At 41.7% G+C, this 21817-nt stretch overlaps 2 protein-coding genes across 2 annotated transcripts in view; one reads left to right on the forward strand and one right to left on the reverse strand.

Annotated features, from left to right (window-relative positions):
* On the forward strand, positions 1-10315 carry LOC110083051 (patched domain-containing protein 3). Its single transcript, XM_073003028.2, has 4 exons — positions 1-1051; positions 1688-1809; positions 3460-3605; positions 8366-10315. Exons 1-4 carry the CDS (start codon positions 287-289, stop codon positions 9910-9912), a joined length of 2580 nt encoding a protein of 859 aa, XP_072859129.2. The 5' UTR covers positions 1-286; the 3' UTR covers positions 9913-10315.
* LOC110083044 (phthioceranic/hydroxyphthioceranic acid synthase) overlaps positions 9952-21817 on the reverse strand; it is an 18513-nt gene continuing 6647 nt past the window's right edge. Inside the window, exons 2-6 of the mRNA XM_020801159.3 lie at positions 21543-21696; positions 19530-19690; positions 19006-19209; positions 18701-18882; positions 9952-17652 (exon numbers count right to left, since the gene is read on the reverse strand). Coding sequence (XP_020656818.3) covers positions 12091-17652; positions 18701-18882; positions 19006-19209; positions 19530-19690; positions 21543-21696 — 6263 coding nt within the window. The 3' untranslated portion in view covers positions 9952-12090. The remainder of the gene's footprint in view (positions 17653-18700; positions 18883-19005; positions 19210-19529; positions 19691-21542; positions 21697-21817) is intronic.

The following is a 21817-nucleotide window of genomic DNA, read 5'->3' on the forward strand; positions in this document are numbered from 1 at the left end:
AAAAAAAGTTTGCTTACTGTTGCATCTCGACGTGAGGGAACGGCCACAAATGGCAACCCGCGCTTCCCGCTCTGAGGCACCACAGTGACGCCCTCCAGGAGCTGCCTCGAAGGGTGCGCGCTGGCGCTTCGGCCCGAGCGAGCCACGGCTGTGGAATGGAATGCGGCCAGGCCGCCGCCCCACCGGCCAACGGACGGCCCTCGAAACCAGCCCGGAGCCCCGGGTCTGAAAGCCACCCCCCGGCCCGCTCTCTCAAGCCGGCGAGAAAGCCAAGCTTCGGGAAGAGATGCCGCGGCGGGGTTGCCACACGGACTGCCTGGAGCGGCCCCTGTCGCGGGCGCTGCGGGCGCTGGGGGCCCTGGTGGGCGCCCACCCGTGGCCCTTCCTGCTGCTGCCCTTGGCCCTCTCGGCCGCCCTGGGCTCCGGCTTCGTCTTCCTGCGGCGCCGCGAGGCCAAAGACCTCGAGGGCCAGTTCACGCCGGTCGGGGGCCCGGCCAAAGGCGAGCGCCGCTTCGTCCAGGCGCGCTTCCCCACCGACGATGCCCGGCGCTTCTCGGCCGAGAGACTCGCCACCGAGGGCGCCTTCGCCTCCTTCATCGCCGTGGCCGCCGGCGGGACGGGGTCGCTCCTCACGAGGGAGGCCTTCGCCCAGCTGCTGGCGCTCGACGCGGCCGTGCGGGGGCTCCGGGCGGCGGCGGGCGGGCGCGCCTTCGAGGACCTCTGTGCGCGCAGCAGCCAGGGCGCCTGCAGCAGCCCCAACCCGCTCCTGGGCGCCGCGCAAGGCCAGGCCGCGGGCATAGAAGCGCTGCTGCCCAACCTCACCTTCCCGCTCTTCCAGGGGCGCCTTTTCCTCGGCTTCTTCCTGGGGGGCGTCACGCTCGGCCCCGGAGACGGACCGGCGCGCCCCCTCCTGGCCGCCAAAGCCCTGCGCCTCGTCTACTACTTGCAGGAGGACGACGCTCAAAGGCGAGAGGACAGCCGGCGATGGCTCGACGCCTTTCTGGAGCGCATCCCGGGAGTCCTCGACTCCCTAAACTTCTCCTCTATCCGGGTACGGAGGGGCTTTCTTGAGACCATTCACACTTGATGAAAAAACGATCCCAGTGTACCTTTCCGTGAAGCTTAATCAACTTTATTATCTTCATATTTGCACTTATTTCGTTGTAGCAACTCTTTTCAGTTTGATGGTTGTTCTGGGTTTTTCGGGCTCTTTGGCCCTGTTCTGAAGGATGTTCTTCCTAACGTTTCGCCAGTCTCTGTGGCCGGCACTCTGTGCTGTCCTTTGAAGATGCTGGCCACAGAGACTGGCGAAACTTTAAAAATCAGGCCACTCTCGTAATTTTTGCCTGGATATTGCAACCATTGAATCCTTTGATATTTGTTCTTTTCTTTCTGTTTTTAACTTTTTATTTTTTACCTATAATGCTTGCACAGACTAACACAGTCTTCTACATCCTTTGATAAGGAGGTTTAAGAAGATTATTAAAATCTGGAAAAGCAGCAGCAAGCAGTTTGTTTTAGAATATGGTGTAGCAGTGATTTCAGTGGAAATGGAAAAAGAGGAGTTATTTTCAAGTTTCAATATTTTATGTGAGCATTCAGATACATCTCACAAAACAAAATATATAGTAATACACGTTCCTTCTCTCCCCCCCCCCCTTCTCTCTCTGCATTCCCAACCTTCCAGGTAGCCTATTTCACCTCACTGTCCAGACAGAAAGAATTTGAGAAACTCGCCAAGGATGTGATCCCCTTGATCTCTGTCACATATTTTCTGACAATATTTTTTACAATCATGTCATGTTCAAGGTAATATTTTGCCAATGTTAATGCTCTTTAAGTCAGGGCAAAGGAAGGGGAAAACCTCTTATTCCTTTTGTTTTTCTTTTGTTTTTAAATACTTTTTTCATGTTTTATCTTTTTTTTTTTTGACAGACAACTCTTACCATTCATAATTGCAAGTTATTCTTGATTGATTTTCATTGATAAGTAGAGAGAAGGAATGGGACGTCATGAGAAGGCAGCAGACGGAATGTCATCTGGACTTCCCATAAACTCTAGCAGTGCTGTAGTTCATTTCGTTTAATAAGTAGGCATTCACGTCAGGTGTAGCCTCCAAGATGAAAGTTACATGAATGATCATCTTAGAGTTTGATGAATGATGAATTATTGTGTGATAAGCAATTAGTTGTAATAAACATAAACTAGAAGCTTGGTCTGGAAGCACCCTTCTGAATTAACAAATCTGTACTCGCATTAAAAGAAATCCACCATTTTTATGCTAATCATAGTAAATCAAAAGCAGACAAAACACATATATAAAACTGTGCAAATAGGATTTATTTGTCCAGAAGCAAAATGCATTTGTAGTGGAAATGTTTGAAGGATCTAAATAGCCAGTAATCTGTATACAGTAGGACTGTGGTATCTGCAGGGGATCAGTGCCAATCCTCCACCGCATACAAGGATGCTGAAAAACAGATGCATCCAATAATTCTGTATATTGCATGGCTTCTTCTAGTGGCCAGTTCTGGTCAATATGCCTTGGAAATACATATACTGTAGTTATTTCTGGGGCGGGGGTATTTAGTATTTTCAGCCAGTGAATAAGTGAATCCGTGGATCCTGATCATGAGGATAGTGGGGTGCTATCTGTTTAGCATGCAATCATTCATTCTTCTGCTAGTCTTCATCTGCTCCTATCTACATACCATTTTACGTATCAGCCTTGGTGTGGTTTGTGCCGCAGCAGTCATACAGATAACACTGCCTCCTTCACATCAGTGGACATGAGGAATAATTGGGGGGGAGGGTCTCCCCTCTTAAAGGCAGAAACCTTCCATACATAGATCATTCACACTATCCCTTCATCTTTGAAGCTATAGCTGACTTGGATTTCTGCCTATTAACAGAAATGTAGCACAGCACAGCTAGATGTGACATCATCCCATTGTCTTCCACTTCTCTGGCCTTTTTGTGTTAGAAGAGACATTTTGGGAAAGGGACTAGAAGATCAAAATTGGTCATGAGGGGGTTTGGGCCATTGTTTGATTTGTTGTGGGGATGGGCTGGTTCACTCCTTTTATCAGCAATCAGATGACATAATCGCCAGAGCGAACCAGCCTGGGAGTGTCTGATTAACACTGATTTTACCCAAACCTGCCCTAAACATATTTGATCCATTTATGAGAATGTGAGTTTTTCTGAAAATTTAAGTACTTTTCCATTTCTTGTGGTTTTGGAGAATATTACATGCAACAGCTACATGTGTTCTAGCTGCATCTGAGTTTGGAACAGTTAATTTTTGATTTGGAAATCAGAGCTGTAGTCTAGCAAAAATAAATAGTCCAGAAAAGTAACTTTTCCAAACTCTTAAATTTTGTTCAAAAAGGAAGTAGATAAGTGTATGTACCATGAAACTCTTGACTCCAGTCAGGTTCTTCTTAATCTGTTTTACAGTCTAGACTGTGTACGAACAAAAGTGTGGGTTGCATCTTTTGGCGTACTAACAGCAGGTCTGTCTGTCGTCAGCAGCTTTGGATTACTGCTGTTCTGTGGCGTTCCATTTGTTATCACAGCTGCAAATTCACCTTTTCTTATACTTGGTAAGTGAGCAAATGTATATTTTATTGTGTGTTTTCACTATCCAATGGGATCTCAGTGAATCTGTCTGAGAAGGCATGAAAAAGAGCCTCGTGGCGCAGTGGTTAAAACACTGTACTGCAGCTAAAAAACTGTGCTCACGACCCGGGGTTCAAATCCCAGGTAGCTGGCTCAAGGTTGACTCAGGCTTCCATCCTTCCGAGGTCGGTAAAATGAGTACCCAGCTTGCTGGGGGGTCAATGTGTAGCCTGTATAATGAAATTGTAAACTGCCCGGAGAGTGCTTGTAGCGCTATGGGGCGGTATATAAGTCCAATAAATAAATAAATAAATAAATAAATAAATAAATAAATAAATAAATAAATAAATAAATAAATAAATAAATAAATAAATAAAAAGAACCTCCATCCAGCCATCTGTACATTTCCTGAACTGGCAGAGGAATTGTAGCTTTCTTTGTCTTCCTTTCTTAAGGATGTCCTGCTTACAGCACAATCATGTGAATGTGTATAGAGAATGAAGTTAAGTGTGGCTTACCTCTTGGTAAGTGTATATACAATTGATCAGTTAATACCCCGTCTCTGCCAGAGATTAATTTTTGTTGTTGTTGTTGTTGTTGTTAATCATTAAGTCATGTCTGACTCTTCGTGATCCCATGGGCCAGAGCACGCCAGGACCTCCTGTCTTCAACTGCCTCCCGGAGTTGGGTCAAATTCATGTTGGTAGTTTTGATGACACTGTCCAACCATCTCATCCTCTGTCGTCCCCCTTCTCCTCTTGCCTTCACACTTTCCCAACATCAGGGTCTTTTCCAGGGAGTCTTCTCTTCTCATGAGATGGCCAAAGAACTGGAGCCTCAGCGTCAGGATCTGTCCTTGCACTGAGCACTCAGGGTTGATTTCATTCAAAATGGATAGGTTTGTTATCTTTGCAGTCCAGGGGACTCTTGAGAGTCTCCTCCAGCACCTCAATTCAGAAGCATAAATTCTTCGGTGGTCAGCCTTCTTTATGGTCCAGCTCTCACTTCCATACAACGCTACTCGAAAAACCATAGCTTTGACTATGTGGACCTCTGTTGGCAAGGTGATGTCTCTGCTTATAATGATGCTGTCTAGATTTGTCATCACTTTCCTCCCAAGAAGCAGGTGTCTTTTAATTTCGTGGCTGCTGTCACCATCTGCAGTGAGCCCAAGAAAGTAAAATCTGTCACTGCCTCCATATCTTCCCCTTCTATTTGCCAGGAGGTGATGGGGCCAGTGGCCATGATCCTAGTTTTTTTGATGTTGAACTTCAGACCATTTTTTGCACTCTCCACTTTCAACTTCATTAAAAGGTTTTTTAATTCCTCCTCACTTTCTGCCATCAGAGGGGTATAATCTGCATATCTGAGGTTGTTGATATTTCTTCTGGTAATCTTAATTCTGGCTTGGGATTCATCCAGTCCTGCCTTTCGCATGAGGTATTCTGCACATAAGATAAATAAGCAGGAAGACAATATACAACCTTGTCGCACTCCTTTCCTAATTTTGAACCAATCAGTTGTTCCATATCCTAATTGTTGCTTCCTCTCCCGCATATAGATTTCTCAGGAGACAGATAAGGTGGTCAGGCACTCCTATTTCTTTAAGAACTTGCCATAGTTTGTTGTGGTCCACACATCAAAGGCTTTTGCATAGTCCATTAAGCAGAAGTAGATGTTTTTCTGGAACTCTCTGGCTTTCTCCATAATCCAGTGCATGTTAGCAATTTGGTCTCTAGTTCCTCTGCCTCTTCGGAATCCAGCTAGTACTTCTGGGAGTTCTTTGTCCACATACTGCTGAAACCTACCTGGGAGGAGTTTGAGCATAACCTTGTTAGCGTATGAAATGAGTGCAATTGTATGGTAGTTGGAGCATTCTTTGGCACTGCCCTTCTTTGGGATTGGGATGTAGACTGATCTTTTCCACTTCTCTGGCCACTGCTGAGTTTTCCAAACTTGCTGGCATATTGAGTGTAGCATCTTAACAGTGTCATCTTTTAAGATTTTAAAAAGTTCCACTGGAATGCTATCACCTCCACTGGCCTTGTTGTTAGAGAAGCTTTCTAAGGCCCACTTGACTTCACTCTCCAGGATGTCTGGCTCAAGGTCAGCAACCACACTATCTGCGTTGTCCAGGATATCCAAATCTTTCTGGTATAATTCCTCTGTGTATTCTTGCCACCTCTTCTTGATGTCTTCTGCTTCTGTGAAGTCCCTACCATTTTTATCCTTTATCATGTCCATCTTTGCCCAAAAGATTCCTTTAACATCTCCACTTTTCTTGAACAGATCTCTGGTTTTTCCCTTTCTATTATTTTCCTCTAGTTCTTTGCACTGTTCATTTAAGAAGGCCCTCTTGTCTCTCCTTGCTATTCTTTGGAAATTTGTATTCAAGTTTCTGTAACTTTCCCTATATCCCTTGCATTTTGTTTCCCTTCTCTTCTCTGCTATTTGTAAGGCCTCATTGGACAGCCACTTTGCTTTCTTGCATTTCCTTTTCTTTGGGATGGTTTTTGTTGCTGCCTCCTGTACAGTGTTATTAGCCTCCATCCATAGTTCTTCAGGCACTCTGTCCACCAGATCTAGTTCCTTAAATCTGTTCTTCACTTCCATTGTGTATTCATAAGGGATTTGGTTTAGATTATACCTGACTAGCTCAGTGGTTTTTTCCTACTTTCTTCAGTTTAAGCCTGAGTTTTGTTATAAGAAGCTGATGATCAGAGCCACAATCAGCTCCAGGTCTTGTTTTTGCTGACTGTATAGAGCTTCTCCATCTTTGGCTGCAGAGAACATAATCAGTCTGATTGCGGTATTGCCCATCTGTTGATGTCCATGCATAGAGTTGCCTCTTGTGTTGTTAGAAAAGAGTATTTGTGATGACGAGCTTGTTCTTGCCCTGCTTCATTTTGAACTCCAAGGCCAAACTTCTTTCCTGTTGTTCCTTTTATCTCTTGTCTCCCTACTTTAGCATTCAAGTCCCCTATAATGAGAAGAACATCTTTCTTTGATGTCAGTTCTAGAAGGTGTTGTAAATCTTCATAGAATTGGTCAACTTCAGCCTCTTCAGCATCGGTGGTTGGTGCATACACTTGGATTATTGTGATGTTGAAAGGTCTGCCTTGGATTCGTATTGAAATCATTATTTCATTTTTAGATTGAATCCCAGTACAGCTTTTCCCACTCTTTTGTTGAAGGCTACTCCATTTCTTCTATGGGATTCTTGCCCGCAATAGTAGATGTGGTAATTGTCTGAAATGAATTCTCCCATTCCCATCCATTTTAGTTCACTGATGCCCAGGATCTCAATGTTTATTCTTGCCATCTCCTGCTTGACCACATCCAGCTTCCCGAGGTTCATAGATCTTAAATTCTAGGTTCCTATGCAGTATTTTTCTTTGCAGCATCGGACTTTCCTTTCACTTCCAGGCAACTGAGCATCCTTTCGGCTTTGGCCCAACCACTTTATTAGCTCTGGAGCTACTCGTCCTTGTCCTCCACTCTTCCTCAATAGAATGTTGGATGCCTTCCGACTTGAGGGTATCATCTTCCAGCGTCATATCTTTTAGCCTTTTGTTTCTGTCCATGGAGTTTTCTTGGCAAAGATACTGGAGTGGCTTGCCAGTTCCTGCTCCAGGTGGATTGCGTTTAGTCGGAACTCTCCACTATGACCTGTCCATCTTGGGTGGCCCTGCACGGCATAGCCCATAGCTTCCCTGAGTTACTCAAGCCCCTTCGCCACAACAAGGCAGCAATCCATGAAGGGGAGAGATTAATTATTGTTCTTTAACTAGACCTCATTTTTTATTTCTTTGCCGTCGGTTGCATTCTACAAAAGTCAGTGGTAGGCTGAGATGCAAATTTTTCTATAGGCACATTTTCGATCTTGCTCACTGTCATGTGAACCAGGCATCATCTCCTTTATAATCTACTAGCCTACATTCATTTGCCTACAACAAAACTGGACATTGTCATATTTTCTCTTTCTTACTCTTCCTGATCATTGCTGGACATTGTCATGTTTCCTTATTCATTGCTGATAGAGAAGAAGTATGCACACTTACACACCGCATTCATCTGCCTCCAGCAAAACTGGATATTGTCTTCTCTTTTTTTAAAACTCTTCCAAAGTTTGAAGAATTATTTTTTAAAGTATTTAGTTACAGTTTTAGACCTCCAAAACTATTTTAGCCACTGCTGTGTGGGTGTCAAATAATTGGTGACTAATTATGTCTATGCTCTGGACTCTTCATTAACCCAAATCCAGAGGCATTTTTGTTTTCACAGGGAACTTGGTCCAGTTCACATCTTGAGAAGAATAAGTTTGCTTTTTGTGTAGTGTTTTATCCCTATTCTTTGTTTGCCATCATTTAAAGCTTTTGTGAGTTTAAATTTTGTAGCACAGATCTTAAAACAAGCAAATAATGGCTGAAATCTTGTTGTGCAGCCTGGTATGTGCAGTAGTAATGACATCATCACTATCAAATTGCCACTGATTAAAACATTTCTTTGGTGATTTCTTTGCAACAAATCTTTAATCGGCAGAAATTGACTATTAATCAGTTGTGATTTACTGCTGCAGCTGATGTCATCAGTGACAATGCTAGGGATACAACAAGCTGCACAAGAAAGGTTTCAGCCAACAAAAACTGGTAAATGCTAATTAGTAAGCATGTACCTCTTCTATATATTTCATATATCTTGTGACATGTGGAAAATGACATGTTATGCCTTTGTCATTTTTCAGGAGTTGGGGTGGATGACATGTTCATCATAGTGTCTTGTTGGCAACGTACCAAAGTCAAGGACAGTGTCCAAGATCGGATGGCGGACACTTATGCAGAAGCAGCGGTGTCAGTCACCATCACCACCCTTACAGATGTTGTAGCCTTTTACATTGGAATTGGAAGTTCCTTCCCATCAATTCAGTCCTTTTGCATATACACAGGAACAGCCTTTGTTTTCTGCTATTTATTTAACCTGACATTCCTCGGGGCTGTTGTGGCACTAAATGGCAAAAGAGAAGAAGACAACAGACATTGGCTCACATTCATGAAGGTGAAGGATGAACCCCAACAGTCTCAGGGTCATCTGTATAATATATGCTGTGTAGGAGGATCTTTTGATGAGTCCACTGGGGCAGAGACTGAACATCCCATGAACATATTCTTTAGAAATCATTATGGTCCATTCATTGTACATAGGAGGACCAAGGTGTTTGCGGTGCTTCTGTATCTCCTGTACGTGGGTAGTAGCATTTATGGATGCACCCAAGTTAAAGAAGGTTTAAATGTTCGACATTTAGCTGTAGATCATTCGTACGTTGTTCAGTATTATGACTGGGAGGAGGACTATTTTTCCAAATATGGTCCAAGAGTGATGGTTGTGGTCACTGAAAGCATATCATATTGGGATTTATCGGTCCGCGCAGACCTTGAGAACTGCATGCATGCACTAGAAACCTCAACTTACGGGGACAAGAATTTATCACTCTCATGGCTGAGAATTTATGAAACTGTTGCCCAACAAATGTCCATAAATATAAAGGAACGCACTACTTTCATGAGAAATTTACCTGCCCTGTTTACAGCAAATCCAGATTTTGAGTGGGATTTAAATTCTAGTGCTACAGAAATATCAGCTTCACGGTTCTTCATACAGACAGTTAATGTTACTAGTGCAGTGGATGAGAAAAACCTCTTAAGTCAACTGAGAAACCTTGCAAAAGACTGCAAGATACCCCTGATGGTTTATCATCCAGGTTTCATATACTTTGATCAGTTTATTGTGGTAGTTCAGAATACCATTCAAAGCATTCTGATTGCTACTGGAACCATGTTAGTTATTTCTTTGCTGCTTATTCCCAATCCTCTTTGCTCTTTGTGGGTAACATTTGCTATTGCATCTGTCATTGTTGGTGTGACTGGTTTCATGGCCTATTGGGATGTAACCCTTGACTCCATATCCATGATCAACCTTGTTATTTGCATTGGGTTCTCAGTAGATTACTCTGCTCATATGTCTTATGCCTTTGTTTCTAGTGAGAAACCCAATGTGGATGAAAAGGCTGTGGATGCTCTGTACCGCCTTGGTTACCCTGTTTTACAGGCATCTGCTTCCACCCTTGTGGGAGTCCTTGTTTTATCAATGGCATCCACATACATCTTTAGAACCTTTTTTAAGATCATGTTTTTGGTGATATTGCTTGGGACTCTGCATGGTCTCCTTTTTATTCCTGTCTTTTTAACGTTTTTTGGCTTTTGTGCTGGTTTTTCAAACAGAGTAGATAGCTAAAGGCCACTGCTACGAACATTCAGCCAGCATCAAAGAACCTTATTTTTTTAGATGGAAACACTGTGTCATTGCCCACTTTCCAGTATGGAAACATAAACTACTGCCAATGCGGTGGGGAGTTACCGCGAAGGCTTATGATCCCACAGCCCATTCACCAGCTTCTCAAGCTGAGACATGATTGTCCAGACATAAGTACAGTAGTGTGATGTTATTTTCTTAGCAGTTTATACTATTTTTATTGCAGCGGTCTCTGTTGACTTCTGCATGGAATATTTGCTATGCCTCTGGCACAAGGCACACAATATCAAATGTGAGGTTTTCTACAACTCAGGGAGAATTGTTACTCCATAGGAAACATTTTCCTCCGAATTTCAACAAAATAAAAGCTGTATTATAACAGTAAGTGTACGGTCAAATGATTATTTAGACTTCAGTTTGGAATGTTGACAACACAATCTGGTTCATTCTGTTTTCTGGTGAACAGACAACATATCGCATATTATAAACCAACCTGACCATGCTCTGTCCCGTCTGGACCTTTTTGACCAAGTTTCAGAGTTGCTCTTTTTTCAGAGTAGGCCAGTGTGATGGGGACAAGATGGACGGATTCTGCAAAACAAAACTCCAATTTTTTCAGTGTCAACCACAATGCAGAATTCTCCTCACAAAGGACAGAGAAGCAGCGTAGTCAAGGAAGATCTTGCCCTTGATAGAAGCAATTTGGGGGTGACTATATATATCCTTCCTGGTACGTGACAACATTTAGAGACTACCCCTGGAGTATGCGCCTCTGTAGCTGGATGTACTCACATACAATATCTAATAGCTGACCCCTGTCTGGATATAGTTATTCCTTTTGATGACCCGCTCTTTTGATCACATTAAGAAACATGCCATTGCGGCTAGATTAATTTATCTTGGACTGCTACCAGACCTCTCTGTTACATCACCTGAGGAGGAAAAAAATCCCTGCACCCCATACATTGTGGGCAGGCAACATGTGGCCTTTGAACTGCATGTTCATTTTTGGCCACAAGTTTTGTTGTTTAAATCCCGCCAACCTAGTGGTTCGAAAGCATGCAAATGCAAGTAGATAAATAGGGACCACTTCGGTGGGAAGGTAACAGCGTTCCGTGTCTAAGTCGCACTGGCCATGTGACCACGGAAGATTGTCTTCGGACAGACGCTGGCTCTATGGCTTGGAAACGGGGATCAGCACCGCCCCCTAGAGTCGAACACGACTGGACAAAAATTGTCAAGGGGAACCTTTACCTTTACCTTTACCTTTTGTTGTTTAAAAACCCCTGAATTTTTGTAAGGTCAAAATTAAGGGATGAGGATCGTGGGAGCAAGTATGGCTCTTCCAACTCCAGGGATGATCACGTTTTAACCCCTGGATCTTGGGATATCACCCATCCCTGCGGTAGAATAAGTTGCCCTAACATTGTCCTATGTGGGTGGTATTCAGAGGTCTGAGGTCTGAAGCTTGGAGGGCTGCTCTCCTGACCCATACCCCTCAAAAATGCTCTTAAAAACTGGGAAAGTCATATTTCATCCTCTAGTCTCCAATTTTTAAAAAAAGTAAAGTGGGGGAGGGGAGTGAAAGGACAATGCTAGAATGCCCTGAAAGCATGACAAAATTTACTTGTTTACCCCAATAAGAGGATACAAGTGGACTTCATAAGCCAATACTTTTTTTCAAAAAAATTGCTGGGCGGGCCCAGGAGTATTGAATAAGCTGTATTTGACTGCTGAGGCCTATATGCGGCCTGTAGACCACATGTGCTCCACCCCAATGTACAGGATTGGACATACTGCATATTTATTATTTACACATATAAAATCATTTTCAGAATCAGAAGCTTCACTACATCGAAATGTACAGTATTTTGTAAAGGACTGGAAAAGCATCCCGTATACAAGATAGGCTTCCTCTACTTGGGAAATATACAATGCAGTTATATCTATGTTGCCACAAGCCTCCTAATGTACCAGCCCATCCGCAGGCCTGCAGCATTAGGCATGCCCAGAGCTGTCCTCTACAGAGATCTGTTTCCACATCAACAATTGATAGCATGGTAGTCAAGGTATCTTTGAGATCCATCTTGAACAAATAGACAAAATAGTGGGAAAATTCAGTGGGAAAATTCATTTGGAATAACACCTGGAAAGGCATTCCTACAACCAGCTTCCAGCATCAATACCTTCAGCTGCATGAGAATCTGTGATATCAGAATTTTCTTTCAAATGTAAGATTAAAGTTGCTACAGTTGATTGAGGATCAATTAGTTTTGTGAGAGGTACTTCCACCCTTGTTTCCGCAAAAATGCGATTCTTCAGAGTGAAGGCTAGCGTAGAATCTATGCCCAGTAAGGAAAGTGGTGTATGCAATGAAAGATTCTCAGGAACTGTGTCACTCACATTTTTCAAAAGTGACGTGATATAACTTACAGGTCCATTGAGAGACAGATTCTGGGACACACCTTCACCTGTGGGCTCAGAGTTACTACTACACAGTTCCTCAGAAACCAATTTAGAGAAACGACTCCTCAGTGATGAAGTTTGAGATAAAACATTAAATGCTAACATTTGGAAGTTTAATTTTATCACAGCTAGCTGAGGATTGTTTAGAATTAAGCATTTTCTAAGGTACTCGTGAATATCATTCACTTGCAGTTCCTCTAAACCTCTGCTTTCTAACATACTAGTTCGATTGGCATGTTGACCTTCCAGAGCTCCAAAATTCAAGGCACCCCAGTTAATGGACTGCCCTGCAAGGCCACTATTTCTCCTGTAATGGCAGAAAAGATCCAGGAAGGAATTGCCAGCTGCATAGTTTGCTTGTGTTGGATTTCCAAGAAATGTTGAGAAACACGAATAACACACAAAATGGTCAAGCTCCTGCCCTTGTAAGGCATGGTGAAGATTGATTGCCCCAGCGATCTTTGGATTTAAAATTTCCTCAAAGTGAGACATAGTGAGGGCTTCAAGAAGCCCGTCATGTAAAACCATTGCGCTGTGGAACACACCTTTGACAGGACAGTTCGGAAAAATTTTACCAATGGACTTGATGGCCTTGTCAACTTCAGAACTGGAAACAACATTGCATTGTAAGCTAACTACTCTGCTCCATTCGCAGTGATCCTGGAGATCTTTTAGGTCCTTTTGGATCTCAGCACTTGGATTTCTCCGTGAAAGTATGATAATTCGACCTCCTCCATTCTCTGCTATAAATTTTACTGTTTCTAAGCCAAGTCCAGTAAGTCCTCCTGTGACTATATAAACAGCATTGTGCTTAAACAGTCTTCGGTCTGTTACACTCATTGGAATATCCGAGATCTTACTCTCCTCCTCCTCATTTTTTAGCACTGCAACTGGGACACTTCTGCAAGTGAAATAGGATGCAGCATTCTCTGACCTCACACCTGCTTGTTGGAAAAGGGTATATGGGAGATTTTTTAATTGTTTCATATTCATTGATTTAAGCCAGCTATAGACTTCCTTCTGAGATCGTATCAGAGATGCCTTCTGAAAAATATGGATAAGATTGACAGTGTGGATATGGATATTTTCATTATCTGTCTCAGGCACATATTCTAAACAATCTGGCTGTCCGTTACCATAAACAAGTACGACATCTCTAAGATGAAAAAGGCAAGAAAGGCCATCTTTAAACATCCCAGTTAGAGGTGGTAGGAAAATGAGGGCATTACACTGATTAACACGTTGCCACAGACCAGTCACATGATTTGTAGTTATTGTTTTCCATCCTAATTCCTGGGCTGAAAAAGCAAGCACTTTGCACAAAACTGACTCGGGCTCAATAGATATAATACCTAATATGTCTCCATGTTTTGGCGTTGGCAGTGTCTGATGCAAAATTACTCTTGCAACATAGAAGAATGACATGCATGGTGTGTTTCTAAAGCATGGAAATTTCTGAATCAGGAAACAAATTGTTTCTGGGATATGAATTCTTGAAGCTGCAGAAACTGGATAACATGAAACAATATGGTCTCCCACTTTGACTTTTTTCACTTCGATACCTGTTGCAGTTACAGTGCCCATAAAGTCTAGTGCTAATAGTTTGTGTTCATCTGTTGTGTGCGAAGTCCAGTATAAGGTTTTTCCAAATGCACGACTTGATATAGTAACAGGAAAGTAGTCTTCTGAGTGAATGCTTATTTTTTCGATCTGTACCTCAATGCTGCGGTTACCAAGCTGAGTCCGTGAACTGGCAACTTTAGCCGAGAGCTCACTCACATCATACGGATCTGTTGTATATAAAACATAGAGTTCTGAGTCCTGAAATGGGTAGGAAGGTGTACTGGAGGCAGTGGGTTCAATTTGGGTGCGCCTAATTTCGGAACTGTAAATCCTTCCTTCATCGATCCAGACTTCTGGATAATCTTGTGCTTTATACTTTACTAAAACATCTGCCAAAGCTGAGATATCTATGGCACTTGTAGAGCTGATATCAATGATCTGAAATGTGATTTCAGGAACTTCAACCATGCATGTTCGAGCCATGCCATACAAAGCCAAGCCTGGATTTATATGGTCTACTTTCCCCTCCGATGTTCTGTAAGTGATAATTGTAACAGAACCAGAGGACTTCTTCTCCTTTAATGCAAGAACAACCTGGCGAAATGCCTCACAACATCTTACTGAATGTTTCACCACTTTTTCTGGTAAAGATTCACTGAGTTTCTGGATGCCCCACATAAACAGGACATCTTGGTATCCCTGCAGCTCCAGGTTAATTTTATTCTGTGCATTAGTGTCTCCTTTCTTGGCTACCAACAGTTTATCCCATTCTTGATATGTGACAAACCTAGATTCACTGTGCAAGTAATTCTTGAGCTGTTGTGCTATACCAGATTTGTCAGCAAACACTACAACTCTAGGTGCCTTGGGTAAATTTTGCATCGTTTGGTCGGATGTGATTTCCTTCCAGTTATTTTCAAACAGTAAATCATTTTCTTTCTTGGGAACCTCCTTAACAAAAGTGATCTCGACACCTTTCAGTTCTGCTAGGACAGACCCATGTTTGTCTGTGAAGCACCCACAAAACTGTATCTTTTTGTCAGTGGAGTTGCTTGTTTTTACATATATCATCATTTCTTCTTGCAGAGGTCGTGTAATAGTGAGACTGCTTATACCGGAAAGAAAACTTCCTTTGTTTTTTGATGTAACTGTAGCCAGAATTCCTACTATTTGTAGAAAACAGTCCAGGACTAATGGATGAATATTATACTCATGCATTTCTTCTGCTATTTCTCTCTTCACTTTCACTGTTGTTATTGCCTCTTTTAAATCTTCATAATAACATATATCATTTAGCTGCCTAAAAGCAGCATCACAATGAAATCCAGACTGTGTCAATGCTTCATAAATGTCACCTTTGTTAACAATTGACCTACATCTCTGAAAAATATCGTTCAAGGAAATGATCTTTTCTTCCACTGATGTTTCTGGATTCTTTGTGACTTTTCCTGATGCATAAACTGTATTAGCTGGTCCGGATAGTACCCGGAATTCCGTCAGTCTTTCTTGTGACTCCAGGCTTACCTTCAAAACATGAGAATTTGCATTTGCAACACATGGTTTAGTGAAAACTATATTCATCTGGCAGAAACTTACAGGCACCTTTGGTCTTGAACTAGTAATGACAGCTGCCAAAGCAAGTTCTGCAAAAAAGGCAGCAGGAATTGAAGCAACTCTATGGCTCTTGTGCTCATACAAATAAGGTGCCAGTGACTCTGAGATGGTACAGATGAATTCTGAATTTTCCCTATTGGTACTGCAAATTAAAGGATGATTTGAGCTTGCCTCCCTGTTGTTTGCTGGCTGGTTCATGTTCCAAAGTGGCAGGACTTCCTTACGCTCAAATTGATACCTTGGGTAGGCTGACGGAACACTTTGGTACCCTTCATAAAAATACTGCCAATCTACAGGAAATCCCAATTCAAATAAATCTTTTACCATATTAAGGAGAGTGACATATTCTCTACCAATGTGCATGGAATGGAAAACTCTGGTTTGTGGTCCTAACGTTTCAGTGATATATCGCTGCAACTCTCTTTCAAATCCTATTTCTACAAATGCAATGTTATCCTTGCCTTTGGCTGATGCCATTATGGCATCTGCAAAACAAACAGGATCACGAGCCTGTCTAGCCCAGTAATGGCCAGTGACAAAATCATCATTTGAAATAGCCTTCCCTGTTGCTGTAGAAAGCAGGCCAATTTCCAGCTTGCCTTTCTTTAGTTCTGATAAGCTTGCCACCATCTCTGCCAGTACTGGATCCATCATGTGGCTATGAGATGCAGCTGGCACATTTAAAACATGAAGAAATATGTTCGTTTTGCTGAATACGTCAGCTAGATGCTTCTGAAGGGCATTAATGGAGTCTGTATCTCCTGACAATGTACAAGACATAGGACTGTTAAGAGCTGCAACACAAACTTTCTCCGAGTATGCTCCAAGGGCTGCTGATACTTCTTGAATGGGGATGTTACTAACTACCAGCATTCTGCCTCCAGTGACCTTAGCCTGCAGCCTACTCCTGTGATAGACAATTCTGACAGCATCTTCTAGGGAAATCAAGCCAGCACAATGGGCAGCGGCCACCTCGCCATCTGAATATCCAACAGCAGCCACCGGCTTAATCCCCCAGTGTTTCAGAAGTGTAGCCAAGGCCACCTGCATTGTGAAGAACAAAGGCTGGGCAAGGTCAGGCTTGGACAAATCCTTGTGTTCACTTTCTGTTAACTCCAGAATTCTAGTAGGTGAGAGCTGTTGAAACAATTGCTTGATTTCAATGCATTTGTCTCTAAAGACATGCTCAGATCTCAGCAGGATTTTGCATATCCCTTTGAAGTTCAGTGCGGTATTAGAGAACACAAAAATTAATTGAGGAGGAGGCTTATTTGATGGGGTTGCTTCCGTTTCTGCTGCAGAAAGAAGTTGTTGCTGTAGGTGCTGGAGAGAAGAAGTCACAAATGCTTTTCTATATTTATGGTTTCCATGGCTCCTTCTACATGCAGAGGTATATGCCAGATTCGGCAGTGTTGTTGTGTCACTTACGTTGATGTGCCTAGCTGTGTCATCCATGGTCATTTTGAGGGAATTACCCAAAGCTGCAGAAATGACAAATAATTCAAAAGGCCTTTTGACCGAAGCCAAAAGCTGGGCTTGTTTCACCTGTCTGACAATCATGTGAGCGTTGTTACCTCCAAGTCCAAAACAGTTGATCCCAGCTACTCTGCCAAATTCACTCGATTCATCCCATTCCTCCACTGTTGTGGGAATGGAGAGATTTAGTTTCTTTGTGTCGATGCTGCTGGTGCTCTCTGACAAGTACAAGGATGGAACAATCTTTCCATGACGCATCATGAGAAGTACTTTGATTAATGCTGCTGCCCCAGCAGCTGAGTCCGTGTATCCAATGTTCCCAGTAAGTGAACCCATCTTAAGAGGAGGCAGCTCAGAAGGTCTCTTTTTAGCAATGATATTGCCTAAGCATTCTGCCTCGCTGGCATCTTCAGCAGGATTTCCTATGCTACATGTTTCAATGTACTGAACTGCTGACGGATCAACATACGCTGGGTAAATGCTGAGCAACAATTTTTCCTGTTGTGCTTTAGATTCTGTGGTGACTGGAGCAACCATACTTCCATTCTGGTTGATGGCACTGATGCTAATGACACCCCATATTTTGCTGAATTCTTCCATTGCCTGTTTTGGAAGGAAAGATTGCAAGGGATACAATGTTATACAGCATAATCAAGTCTTCCTATGTCAACATTTGGGTATTTATTTCTTTTAAATAAATTATGCGCTCAGAGTGGTCGCATAGACCAGATGGGCGGGATACAAATCAAATAAATAAATAAAAACAAATAAATTAATTAAATGTATAGCAGCCATCAGCTGTTTCAGAGTTGGCTCTTTACTTAATAGTAAATCTTCTTTCTATCCTTTCAGGGATGAAAGCCAGCTTTGACAATCACAGGCTTCTGATTTTTCCTAACATTCTATAGGTGTTTAAGCATCAGATGTTCTGATCGAACACTTTTTCCGATGGTTATTGTAGGGTTTTTTTGGGGTTGTTTGGCCATGTTCAGGAGGTTTTTCTTCCTAATGTTTCACCAGTCTCTGTGGCTGACATCTTCAGAGGACAGGAGTTAGAACTGTCTGTGTCCTGGTATAGTGTGTGGGATAGTTGAGTATTTGTAGCTGTGGGATCAGCTTTTTATCCTTTTCAGGAGATTGGGTGATTATGGTGATTGGGATGTTTTTTGTTATGAGTGTATTGATGTGATGGGGGATATTATCTGTCACTGTGATTTATGGGTGTCATTAGCTAGTCTTTTGTGTGTGGTGATCACCAGTCCTTGTGGCTGGGTAGAGTTTGTTGACCTTTTTTGCAGGATGTATTTTTCAGTGCTACATTAGGAATAAAAACCTCCAGAACATGGTCAAACAGCCCGGAAAACCCTACAACAACCATTGGATCCCAGCCATGAAAACCTTCAAGAATACTTTTTCTGATCATTGTACTTTGATGATGGAGAGGTTTGGAATCCAAGGATAATCTTTGAGAATCTGAGAAGCTGTAAATGTGCTGCTTTGAAGGAGTCCCTTTATATTATATATTTTATGTTTGCCTCCTTTTAAATAAGTAGAATGTTTACAATTTGATATAAAGAAACTAAATCCATACAAATGTCCCTAGAATGTCTCATTACTTAGGCAAATGGGGAGCACAAACTAAACATCCTACCTTTGTCAGTGGCTTTAACAAAAGGACACCACAGCCTTCTCCTCTTCCATAGGCAGCTCCCTTACTAGAGGAGGGTTTAGTGATTCCATCAGGAGAGAGCATTTTTGCTTTACTGAGAGATACAAACTTCCAAGGATCCATGATGCAGTTCACTCCTCCACAAACAGCAGCTTCACAGTCCCCTGCATCAAATATACATAAAAACAACCAGAGCCTGAAACACTGAAAAGCTGAGAATTACTCGCACAGTATGCATAAAAACTGTGGTGATTAACAGTCACATGTGTATCTCTAGATTCCAATACCTTGTTTGATGGCTTTGTAGCCAAAGTGTAAAGCAGAAAGGAATGATGAGGAAGCTGTATCAATGACAAGGGATGGTCCAGTCAAATTAAAAGTAAATGAAATTTGATTAGCTGCTGTGCTCATTGCTCTCCCTGTGGTATCATGTTGGTTTTTTTTAGCAGCTGCCCCACTGGTTATGGCCTCATAGTCTTGATTCACCAGACCTGTAAACACAGAACCATTGTTGTTAAGGTTCTTACGATCATCAGACCAATATTCAAATTTATGCCTAAGACTACTAGAGGAGAAAAAACGATTACACGATTATTTATTTAACTTTTACCTTGTGCTTGCCGTAGTCAAGAAAGACCAGGAGCTGCAAGTGATCTCCTATTAAATACCACAGACACCTTTCTCAAGTGGTAGAATACAAGGGGCAGTAAATTGCCATCCTCCCTCCACACACTGGGAGATTGTGTGTATACAAGTTGAAAGAACAAACAAACAAACTAGGTAAGGTTTAGTCACCAATATATTTTCTTACCCACAAAAACTCCAGTTCGAGTGCCACTGATATTTTCTATTGTAAGTCCTGCATCTTCCAGGGCTCTGTATGTACATTCCAGGAGCAGCTTTTGCTGAGGATCCATGTGCTCAGCTTCCTCATTGTTAATACCAAAGAGCTTATTGTCAAATGCATTGAATCTAAACAATAAGAAGGATGACATAGTACGACACAGCATAGCATGTTCTATGCTATGTCATAGTTCTATAGCATATAACATGGTCCATACACAACTTAATCCTATATACGTATTTGTATTTAAAATGAATCTTTTAGGCTGGTGTATCTAGTGACAAATGTGCATTACAGCCATCATTGTAGTCACATTTTCATAGCATATACATGTTGTAAACAGCAGTGCAGCACTATAGCTTAGAACTATTGCAGCAGGAAAAGCAGTATAGAGGTGTGTCTTGCAAATTCCCATATGGGAATAGAAAGGTGTTAAAATAGAGTGTTGCTGCCTTGCAGATTACCCAGATTATATCCTTCGGCTCATGGTCAAATGGCATGATCCAGGGCCATGCAGGGATAGCTACATCACTATACTGCCAGGGGAATGGGAAAATTTTAAAAAATAAAAACCAATTAATTTTTAAAAGAACCAAAAAGGGGGGACAGGTATGCAATGAAGGTAAGTGTAATGGATATTAGAAGTACATTATTGCTATAAAAGTGTATTTTCAATGACATGTAATTTATTACATTGTTACAGCTGTGTACACCTGAAAACTGCTTATATTCAAGATATGTCTCAAATCTTGGAATGTAAGGTCTGAAAAATAATTATTTGGTGTGAAACATTAGGCATGGGTGGATTAATTTCTTGCTATTAGCATTTAAAGCTAGTAATAGATTTAATATTAATGCATTAATTTTAACACCTTGTTCAATATCCTATTAGTGTTCATCAGTTGCCCCAGTCAACTATGGCTAAATGGTCAGATATTGGAGGGTGGGGTGCCAGGTGCATAAACTGGGTACATGACCAAGTAAGCAACCAACTCAGACCCAGAAAACCTAGTTAATTAGTCCAGTGACTTACTCAGTCCTTGCATGAACACTACTAGGATTCTGCCCATTATTTCCAAGCACCGATCCCTCTCCTATTTGTGTTGTACACAGTTTTCCTCTTTGCGGTTCTTACCATTTGTTGACCAGATTTCTATTATGAAATACAAAATGCATGAGGGGAATTTATCAAGGAATTTTTAAAAATTTTTTGAGCTGTTTGTGTCCCTGGTTGTGCAATTCACTGCATAAGTAACGGTGTGACCTAGATATGTTTGAGCTGCTATCAGCCATGATTGTGCATGCCAATTATCTAATTTTGTGTTTGTGCTGTCCAAGCCAATTTTTTTTTCACCGTCATCTTTACAATTAATTTATTATGGCTTGTTTTATGACATGACTAGGGGAAATGTGATATGTCATAATTTTAACATTTTCTACACTCCTCCTGCAAATGGCAGTCACTGAGAGGAACATTAATATATTACTATATATTGAGAATACTATATCCCCTCCCATATAATGTCCATATAATATCCCATATAATATCCATCAACAGAGCAATGTCAGCGGTACCTACATATTTCTCCATTATTTATACACACATCATTGTGATTGCTCAGCAACCACAATACTTATTAGGGGGAGGGTTTCTATGTCATGTCTTATTTTTTTTCTGCAATCTATGCTTGGGCTTATGGGTAAGTTTGAATATATTTATGAGCAATCTTGTGAAAAAAAGCCAGATTACTCATAAACATGTTTGAACTTGCTTATGGGTTCAAATATAGACTGCAGAGAAAATGTGAAATGTCATATAAATCCTCTTCCTCCTCATTACATGTAAATGAAGTTTTTAAAAGGAGCATACAACATCTATACAGAGCAGTTAGCCCATCAGTTCAGCAGGAGAATGTGCTGCACTACCAGGATGTGAATTTTAAAAGTTTTAATGATTTATTACTAAAGTATGAAACTTACTCATCGAGCAGAGCAGCATGAGTTGTACGTATATTACTTTGTTTCTTATCATTTGGATCATACCGTTCTCTAATAATAAATCTTTCTGGAGGTATTTCTGTGGTACAGTTTCTACTGTTCTCTATCACTTTCCAGAAACAGTCAATTCCTTCACCTGTTAAACAGAGACATCTTAAATAATAATTCTAGAATAACTGCAGTATTACAAATGTTTACTATTTATTGATATGTTTTTAAAAATTTCTTTACTTCCAGTCATAAGTGAAGGATTTCAG

Source organism: Pogona vitticeps, chromosome 6, assembly GCF_051106095.1.
Source record: "Pogona vitticeps strain Pit_001003342236 chromosome 6, PviZW2.1, whole genome shotgun sequence".
NCBI classification, from domain to species: domain Eukaryota; kingdom Metazoa; phylum Chordata; class Lepidosauria; order Squamata; family Agamidae; genus Pogona; species Pogona vitticeps.

What these genes read in the sequence shown, in the direction of transcription:
- LOC110083051 (XM_073003028.2), top strand. Translation starts at nt 287, where the DNA reads ATGCCGCGGCGGGGTTGCCACACGGACTGCCTGGAGCGGCCCCTGTCG. An exon ending in TAAACTTCTCCTCTATCCGG is followed by an intron (nt 1,052 to 1,687) that starts GTACGGAGGGGC and finishes CCAACCTTCCAG; the next exon opens with GTAGCCTATTTCACCTCACT. An exon ending in ACAATCATGTCATGTTCAAG is followed by an intron (nt 1,810 to 3,459) that starts GTAATATTTTGC and finishes TCTGTTTTACAG; the next exon opens with TCTAGACTGTGTACGAACAA.